At 28.2% G+C, this 10298-nt stretch overlaps 2 protein-coding genes across 2 annotated transcripts; both read right to left on the bottom strand.

Annotated features, from left to right (window-relative positions):
• On the bottom strand, positions 5042-5968 carry LOC107627919 (transcription factor GTE1-like). The gene has a single exon (XM_016330728.1). The coding sequence runs from the start codon at positions 5966-5968 to the stop codon at positions 5042-5044; it is 927 nt and encodes a 308-aa protein (XP_016186214.1).
• On the bottom strand, positions 7664-8719 carry LOC107626088 (protein bunched, class 2/F/G isoform). Its single transcript, XM_016328867.2, has one exon. The coding sequence runs from the start codon at positions 8601-8603 to the stop codon at positions 7881-7883; it is 723 nt and encodes a 240-aa protein (XP_016184353.1). The 5' UTR covers positions 8604-8719; the 3' UTR covers positions 7664-7880.

Here is a 10298-nt window from a genome sequence, read left to right as displayed (position 1 = left end):
TATTGAATATGAAGGAACCGCTTTAATTTCTTTCTTATCCTTTCCTAATTCCTATATATCCCCCCTTACTTTCTTTTTCCCCTTTTCCTTTTTTCACAAATTCTACTAAACAAAGCATAAATTCCCAACGAAGAACTTTACCAAGTTTTATAAGACAAATATCTCCGATTGAAGAATCACACACATTGTCACCCATATTGCATGTACTCACTTTTATATTTATTCTATGCTATGCCAAACTTCTTTTGTGCACTTTGCCATGGAGATAGAGAATCAAGTATACGACAATTATTTCAATTAGTGTTCAAAATTCTACATGGGACCATATATAAGAGGCAGTTTATAAAAAAGGTAGAAGGGGCTCATTCATCTTTTGGGATGAACATTTTCAAGTGCTTCAAAATGTGACTTTTTGGTTAATCACAACCATTCATTTATTAAGTGGGAAACTTTTGATGATACTCGTTTCTAGAGAGAATTTTCCGTTAACTGCATGGTAGCTAGCCAAAGAAAACAAATAGATAAATACAAATTAAAAGATGAGAAGGTAATGTGGTTCCAAAACTCAGAACTAATTTGTAGATATGGAATTATGGATCGTTTACCCTACTACATTATATTGTACGGTCAAAGTTATTCCATACTTCTTGTATTAAGGTTAAGGAAAAGTATATAGAACCAATTCCAAATCAGTCAAGAATGGAACAACTTAATTAATTATAAATATAGTAATTAGTTTTATTTATTTATGATTTAAAATATTGGTTATTAAATGTTTTACCACATTTAAATTAGGAGGAAATACGTTCAGTATCATTGGAACGTGAATCACGGAAACTGATTCAATTAATTTCCGTCTCTTTACCCTCATTCTCTCTCCAAATGCCTAAAACATGATAAATCAGAAAACAGATTCAGAACCATCCAATTTACAAAGAAAAGAAATATTCTAATACCTAGCATAAGCACCATCTACGTAGAGATTTTAGATTTAGTTAGAGACGTTTGGTTAGTTTTTGGCTGGAACTATCTTGGTTCCCTAGCATTATTAAATAAAGAAAAGTAAACTTGTTTTTTTATATTTTTGTAAAAAAAAAAATTTGTCAAATTCATGGATTTAAGTTTATTGGTTTAATTAAGGAGGCAACTATATATTAAATATACACAAATTTCTAAAATAAAAGTCTAATTTGTTTAAGAGAAAACTTTGAGCCAAATTTTTTTATAATAGATTGTTGAGTTAAAATTTGAAATATTTTGGTTAAAACTTAAAAAGTTTGGGTTAGATTGTTAAAAATAATGTTAAAAATGGGAGAAAAGAATGAAAAAAAAACAGTTTAAATGAGTTTGTCGGTTTATTTCACAAGTCGGTTTATTTTATGAATTTAGATTCTCTAAATTTTAAATTTGTATTTTAGAGGATAAAGTGTGATATTCTACCCTTGAATAGTTTCTCTTTCATATTTATTTTTGGTCTCACCTATAAAATAAATAGTGAGAGATCACACTTTACTCTCTAAAGTGAAATTCAAACTTTAGATCAAATCCTTATTTTATGGGTGATTTATTACTATTTAAAATGTAAGGCATATTTTTAAATGTATAAAAGGAGACACTATTTTATATTTGGATTAAGTGTACTTATTTGAATAAAAATATATTTAAAAAAATAAAATACTTTTTAAATTTTAAACTTTTTTATATTATCTCTCAATTTGATAGATAAAAAATTAATTCTTTATGAATCTAAACTTCATTTAAAAATTTGCGATTAACTAATAAATTATTACGTGCAGAAAGCGAGATTCAAATTCTCAATATTTGTTTAAGATTAAGCCAATTCAAATTCATTAAAACTCAATAATAATTGAACTATTATTTTTTCGCTAAATTGGTTTTTCCCTATGGCATTGTCGCAATGAAGTATTGAAGTCATTGACCTAACTGTATCGATCTAAACGGTGGCAAAATAGTGAAATTTACGTATAATATAAAATACAAATTCATAATTTTTTTTAGTTTTTTATGGTATCTCTCGATGCGATAGTTTAAAGATTAATTTATCACAAATTTAAACTTTATTTAAATTAAAAATTTGCAGTTAATCAATAAATTATTATATACAGAAGACAAAATTTATACTCTTAATATTTACTTAAACAGATTAATTATTAGAGAACTAGACCAATTCAAATTTGTTAAAATTCAATAATAATTGAACTATTAATTTTTCGCTGTATCCGTTTTTACCTATGGCATGCAATAAAATGTTGAAGTCATTGACCTAACTGTGCTAAGATATCTAAACGATGGCCGAAAAGAAAAATTAAATATAAGTTTCAGAGGCTTAGATCTTTGGTGTAACTACTTTATTAATTTATTTATAATGATCACTTGGCATCGAATATTACGTTATAGACAATAATGCAGATGATGCGCTGATTACCGTTTTTGGAAAACCATATATAATTGAGTTTGTTTTTTCATTTTCTTTTAAGTCCAATATTGTATGTAGTGAAAACACATTTATTTATAGATTTAATTTCATACCGTATTTTGCGCTAAATCTAAATACTTTAAAAAGTGTATATATTTCTTGAATCTTAATAGTGTAGAAGGATATGGTGAGGGCAAAGTAAACAAAGGTGGCGCCAATGAGTAATAGCTCAAATGACATAGTCTCTCCATATTTAATTAAGAAGTTGTGAGTTTGAGTCTCATATATTTGGTAAAAAAAAAAAAAAAGATAAACAGAGGTGATTAATTTTTTCTGATTTAGCGTTGTATTATTAAATACACGTATAAAATTATTTTATCAAAACTAAATTTCTAAATTATTGAAGATTTTGGTCATTTTGCTTAATTAATTATGTGTGAAAAGACTTTGAAGGTATTAAAAAGTTCAACGAAACAAATCCTTATAGATAATATAAGGGGTTGGCTTTATGGAAAAAAATAAATTAAAATACCACATGAGGTAAAGTTGCAATTTCAAGTCCTTGCTTATAATTTTGCAATTAATTATGTTATGTATATACTAAAATTAGTCATTAGTACAAAATATATATTGAAAATAAATTAAATTACACATATATTTATATATAAATACATTAATAACTAATTTTAGTGACTGATTTTAATGTACAAATAACTTTTTATTTTGCAAGATAAACCTAAGTTTTTTCTATAATTGCTTTTTAAGATTTGAAACTTCCTCTATTATGGGAGGGGTAAGGCCATTTTTAATAACTAAAAATTTGAGTACATCATTTCAGGGGCTATGTCATACTAAATTACTAATATACAAATCATAGAGTTTAATACATACAAAGCAACATTTGTAGATTAAGTAACAATATTAGGTTAGGTTGGCAATTATCACTGTATTCAAGTTCTTTCATGCAAATATAACATTCATCACATAAGATAGTCATAACAAAAAAAGGCCAATGTATTTCTGCATCATCATCCAAATTATAAGAAAACCTAGTAATTATTCACATTTATACATGAAAATTGTTATAATAGAACTATAACTAATTTACTTAATAAAACAGAATCAAAACATCTAATTGGTTCATACAATATAGTTTTGACAGAGGTAGAAACTCAGGTGCAGTTGACTTCACGTAAAGTTGATAGCTGATAACTGTTAGATGAAAATTGAGTCAAATCAATCAAATTATCTAACCACTTTCAGGTATCGACTTCACGTGAAGTCGACTGCACCTGAGTTTTCACCTTTGACAGAACGATAAGTTAATGTAACTTAATACTAATGGTAACAACTAACAACACCCTAAATATCATGCAATACTACAATTGAGTAATAGACTCTGCACAATTGAAATGTTGATTCATGTAAACATTTTCTCTATAATGATTTCTTTTTCTTTTTCTGGACCTGCTCTATAATGATTATATGTGACAGGTTTTCTTTTTTGGTGAGCCCAACATATGCAAAAACATGAACACGCCCAACTAGCATATAGAATTGGACACAAATGAACGATTTTTTGACCTATGAAATCAGCACTGATGAGAGTAACATACTAACATTGATGAATATAAACATAAAAACAAGGTGGATACTCCAATGAAAATTTTATAATTGTCATTGATGCTATCATAATACTTACAATTGTTTGAAGACACTTACAAATTAACTACAATCACTCAAAATTGAACACTATCAGAAAAACTATTGGTGGATGCATTTGTAAGTGTGAATCACATGCTTAGGATTAGGAAAGGAATCTAAGTATGTAACTCTGCATGATACAGAGTAATGCCTTCACATGTCTTCCTATTTTTTTATTGCTTCTCTTATTTGATGGCTTTGGGTGGAAACTTTACAGTTACATGATTTTTCCCTTATATCAGTTAGTTGTATAGTTTCCCAATTTAGCAGTTTGTTAGAAAACTTGCTGATAGTGTATTGATTATTATAGTTAGTTAGATTTAAGTTATCCAACTCAGTTACTCTTTTGCAGATATATTTATAATAAGTAGTTATCTGTTTTGAGTTAAGGTGACATCATTTCATAATTTCAAATTGACATTGTCAAGCAAAGACTTTTAGTTTCATGAAATACTAATAAAAGAATATGAGAAAATTAATGTTCTTAATTAGAGGCATTTAGGCTTAATGGTGCAAAACAATTTATCACACTGCTGAAATATATAAACAGGTAATTCACCAATATAGTAGCATATGATACAGTCAAATCAAATTCAATAATCCCAAAAATTCAAATACATGTCTGCAACAGAATGTTCCAACATGAATCTTCCAAAAAAACCATGACCATGAAATTTCAAGAAAACAGAAACCAAACCAAACCAAAACAATGTAAGATGTGTAAATACTTGAGGCAACTCAGTTGCATGTGCTTAATGGCAACGCAGTAAAGGAGGTAGCACTGATGAGAGTAACATTAATGAATATAAACATATAAACAATGTCATTGATGCTAACATAATAGTACTTACAATTGTTTCAAGTCAATTCCAAATTAACTACAACTAAAATTGAACAATCTCAGAAAACTTCTCCTTCTTCCAAATCCTCACTAAGAAAGTTGTTGTCTTCGAAATCTTCTTCCCTAAGAACCAAACCTGTGAGGTTCTTCAACAATGGATTTTTCTTTGTCCAATAATGTGTCAGTGAATGGCCACACAAGTTTTCCAAATCCTGAAAGGACTTGAAAGCATCATCAAAGGAAATTGTTCTCTCCATTTTCTGCATCATCTCCCTCTGTTTCTTCCTTTGCAAGTAAACTCTAGCTTTGGCAATAGCAGTTGAGAAATCTGAATGAGAAAGTTGTTTTCTTTTCTCCCCTGCATTCGACTTCAAAGGCTTTGGCTCTTCTTTCTCTAACTTGTTTTCCTTCCCAGCTAGCCATCTTCCCTCCAAATTCTTCCACTTTGTCTCGAAAAGATTGCTTAACTTCGTGGCGGTTTGATGCACTTCATGCTCCGAGGGGTACTGGGACATGACATTGCGAAACACCGTTCTGATATCAGCAGCAAATTGATCAGTTTTGTTGTACAAATTGTTCCACAGCTTCCGTTGAACCCTCTCCAAATCCATCAAAGCCTTCCCTTTCTTGAAATACACTCCGTCTGGATGAAGCAATAACGTTTTCAGCGTTGCTGAACACTGCATGTTCTTGAATCCATCCATACTCGAAGAACCTTGTTTCTTCTTCTCTTCATGTTCCTTTACGGCATCAGTAGTAGTACCCTTCTTCATCCTTGAATTTTCTTCACTCTTTTCCACCTTTGCTCTCTTGTTGGCACGAGAATCAAGTACAAAGCTGTTACCGTTGTTGTTATTGTTGAATCGATCAACATGGCTGGATAATTCTGAAGAGGAAAAAACTCTTTTTTTGGGTACCCTTTTGTTGGCAACATCTGAAGATTTCTTGGGAGGAACAAAAGTTGAAGGCTTTGGAACACAGAACATCGTAGTCAGTGGAATGCAACACTAACAGAAAATTGTTGATTAGGTGAAGAAAAACCCTATCAAGTGAAGGATTTATGTTTTGTAAAGTTGCTTGGAACACAAGGTAATTAAGAAATCTGAGTTCCTTAATTAAAATGGAAAATTTTACAGTTTGGCGTATCTATTATAATCATGGATTTTTTTTCATTGATTTTCATTTTATTTGTGCTGATCTTCTTGTTTATTAATTATAACCAACTTATCGAAGAAAATCATTGCATCTTTTTAAAAATTAAACTTACATGGTTTTTTTAATGACGTCCTAAATTTAATGACTAAATAAATTTTAATTTATATAAATAGGTACTAATTGAAGAGCAACTTTTCTAATAATATAGTTTTAAAGACATTTGTTTTAATTATTTTTTAATAAGTATATATTTTTATTTTTAAATAGTTAGTTTAAAATGAGAAGAGTATTTGTTCTCATTATCATTTGGATTGACTTTTTTGAAAAAAGAATTAAAAAAATACTTTTATATAAGTATATAGGTTTTATTAGGATTAAAAAAACATTTCTAACTAAAAAAGCAATGCTTTTGCTATTTTAAGTAAGCAATATGTTGCTTTTTGAGAAAACTAAATTTTAAAAATCTTCTGATTTAAATTATTGAATTTAAATATTTAAAATTATATATTAAATTATAAATGTGTTTTAAAAAAATTAAAATTAAAATTACTTCTTAAATTTTTTATCTAAAGACAAAATTACTATTTTGATAAAAGATATTTTTAAAAAATAAGAAATATTTTTTTTAAAAAAGTTAATCCAAACCAGTATGTTATATATAAACAATCCTTCTAATTTAAATTTTTATTTATGATATGAATTGTTTCAAAGCTTCTTAGACAAATTTATGACTTCAAATATATACTCGTAATTAAGTTTTATAATGATAAAGATTAAATAAAAAAATACGGATTAAGAATTTTAGTAATCTTTAATTATCTGTATTCAATTCATCGACTAATCCTTAATTATCTGATTTAATTTTAGTAATCCTTAATTATCTGTGGGGTCGTTCGTCCGAAGACCGAGTCAAAAGAAAATTGATTATGAAGCTACATAAGAGAACTAATTTAGTTGATATCCAAGATAATTAGTTTCATTTTATCTTATTTGAATCTCTTAAAATTTAAATCAAATTTTTATTGGACTAATTATTAAAAAAAACGCTTAAAATTAAATCAAACACCTTTTATATCCTATTGAACTAAATGGGATTTTCAGTTACATAATCACAAACGGTTGCAATATAATGAAATATTTTTCTTTTTTAAAAGATTTTTCATAATTCTTATTTATTCACTATTTTATTGTTTAATTGTTAGTTACAATAAAATTGATTCCCAACAAAACCACAAATTGAATTAAAAGAAGAATAATGAAAGAGGTAGACATCCACCGAAATATAAATCAATGCTAATATCAGCATAAATATAATTAGCACAAAATAGTCAAATCATAAAAAATATTAGGCTAGGCCAGCGATTTGTAACTCAAATAATATAATCTCTTTATCCTCACTTAGAGGTTTCGAATTTGAATCTCACTCCTAATTTAAAAAATATACACTAAGGACATAATTGATTCATGGGGGTAAAATTAGCACAAGAATTTTGTATAGATATAAATTATATCCGTAAACACATCTATACAAAATTCAGTCATAGTTTTACCAATCAGTGAAGCAACCAAATATGTGTGTTAAGAATAGAAATTATTAGTCACCTTTCTTGCCCCTCAAACTAAAAGACAAACATACATTGTATGATTAACATCATAGATATTTTTTTTTATTTAAATAATCAAACTTTTTCACAAATTAAAATACACATACATATACTTTTTTACATATGACAAGTTCCTTACTTACCCTTTCCTCAAGGAACTACTCTTTCCAACAATTGTTGTAGTCCTAATCTTCTTCTTGGCACGGTTGATGAACTCAGAGAATTGATCTCTATGTTGATGATGATCCTTTTCATTTGCGCCGCCGCCGTGAGACTCATGATCTTCTGCAACGCTGTTATGTCCCCGGCCAATATTCGACATAGTTCGAATCTTTTTCTTGGCACGTTGAATGTACTCATTGAAAGTTTCATCAATATTCATCATTGATTTCTTACCTTGTTGCTCTTGATGCACTCCATCATGATGATGATGATGGTGATGGTGATGTTCTTGTCCATGATCCTTGTTTGTTGCACTTTGTAAATTTGTTGCAACAAAAGGTGGTGAAGATTTTGGTGCTTGGCCATAAATATTTTCTTTTGGTGGTGTTGAATACTCAAATTTGATTGGGATTGTTCTTGGTGATGCTTCTTTATGATTACCCTTTTCATGTTGTTGTTGAGGTATATGTGGTTTGGTTTGGATTTGGATGGGAGTGTTATTATTTGGAGATGGTGATGAAGACGACGACGGCGATGATGATGGTGATGAGGTTGAAATTGAACCTAATTTGGCATGTTTAGGTTCTTGATTATAGCTTGATATTCGGTTAATGATTCTAATAGCTGGGTTACTTGCAATTGCTTGACGAATTTTGTTGCAAACAGAAGGATTTGAATTTGAAGTGTTGTTTTTATCCATAGAGTGAAAATTCAAGGTTCAAGTACAACTATAAGGGTTTTTCTAACTAGGTATTTTAAGGTTAGAAGATTTTTAGGGTTTGGTTGGTGCAACACTTGCAAGAGATATAAGAGATTGTTTTATAGAGTTTTTTTGAGGTTAATTAATTATATCCTTAGTGTGAAAGAAAAAGGTGAGAAGACAAGGATATTTTATTAAAAAAATGAAAAAATAATACAAGTATCTACTTTTGAAAAATTTGATCCTTTGTGTGGAACCAAATATAATTGAATAAGCTGTCTTGATAAGATTCCTAATAGGCACTAATGTGATGGCCTTTTTTTTTTTTTTTGTTCTCTCTTAATTTCAATGGAATGAGATAGAAGAGAATCAATTCCAAACTTTCATGTTCCCTGTAATTGTCTCCACCTAGATGGTTATAGCTTAAAATAACTACTAACCCGATATATAAGCACTGTTACTACAAAGAGTACTACATCCTTGATCGTGAAATATTGATTGCTTGTTGAACCCTGTGAATTGCGTGAAAATAGAGTATATAAAATTGATTAACTGTAACATTAGGACTACTCATAGATAAGGTTCCTTTCAAATTATTGAAAATGTACATGATGCAAAGTACAAATTTAATTTTAGAAATTTTAAAGTTAATGGTGACTTACCTAGCAAGGTTACGTTTATTCTCAATTTAGAGAATTTCTTCTTTTCTAACTTATGATTCTGATATATTGACACCTTAATGAATAAAAGAAAGGCAAGAACTTGTTTATAGAGTATCATCAAACATTAGGTATACCACATTTAAAAAAAAAAAAAATTTTTAAACTTTTGATTTTACAATTTTTTAAATTATCTTTAACTCAGCCTATTTTTATTAAGCTAGCCTCGTTGGGTATAAACTATAAAGTAATATATAGGAATGGAATAATGTTGTCGTTGCATCTTAAATTACGGTAGTTCATTTGAAAAAAAAAAAAAGAGAAAATAAGGGTTGTAAATTTTAAAATACATGAATGAAAATATGTCACTACATTATGATGTATTTCATTAAGAAAAAATGTTTACATAAATACATGAGTAAAAGAATAATGATAATGAGGGCGTATGATGGTGTAGGGTTCATCATATAGTATTGTGAATTCGAGAAATAATTAAACCCTAGCTAGCAATAATCAAACCCTGCAAAAAAAGTCTCATCTCTTTGGTTGGTGTATAGTATTTAGGGTTAACTACAAATTCAATATTCGAAAGACTCAATCATCAACAAAATTTTTTTAAAAGATGTTATCAATAAAACAACCCCTAAATGATTTGAAAATACGATACACAAGACTAATAAATATTATATTTTTTATAAATAACAAATAAATTTTTGTATTTTAACAAACGACTTATCCATTAGATCTATCTGTTATTTCTGACTCTGAAAAATTCAACTTTTGACTCCTATGCTACTTTGGAAAGCTATATTAATTTATAATAACTTTTTCAACATCAAAAGTCCTGTTAATTATTCTTTAGATGCTAATGAGTCAAAAGATGATTTTTAATAGAATTTTAGAAATCGTCTATTGTTCCGTCTTAAATTCATAAGTTTGTAAAAATTTAGATTTTTTGGAATTTGAACTAAAACACAATTTAATTTCTATTCTTATTCGTTTTGATTTTTTTTATATTTTATTTGAATCTAAACAA

The sequence above is a fragment of the Arachis ipaensis genome, chromosome B02 (genome assembly GCF_000816755.2).
Source record: "Arachis ipaensis cultivar K30076 chromosome B02, Araip1.1, whole genome shotgun sequence".
Taxonomy (NCBI): Eukaryota; Viridiplantae; Streptophyta; class Magnoliopsida; order Fabales; family Fabaceae; genus Arachis; species Arachis ipaensis.
Note: the sequence above shows the minus strand (reverse complement) of the source record. Positions and strands in the feature narration are given on the sequence as shown.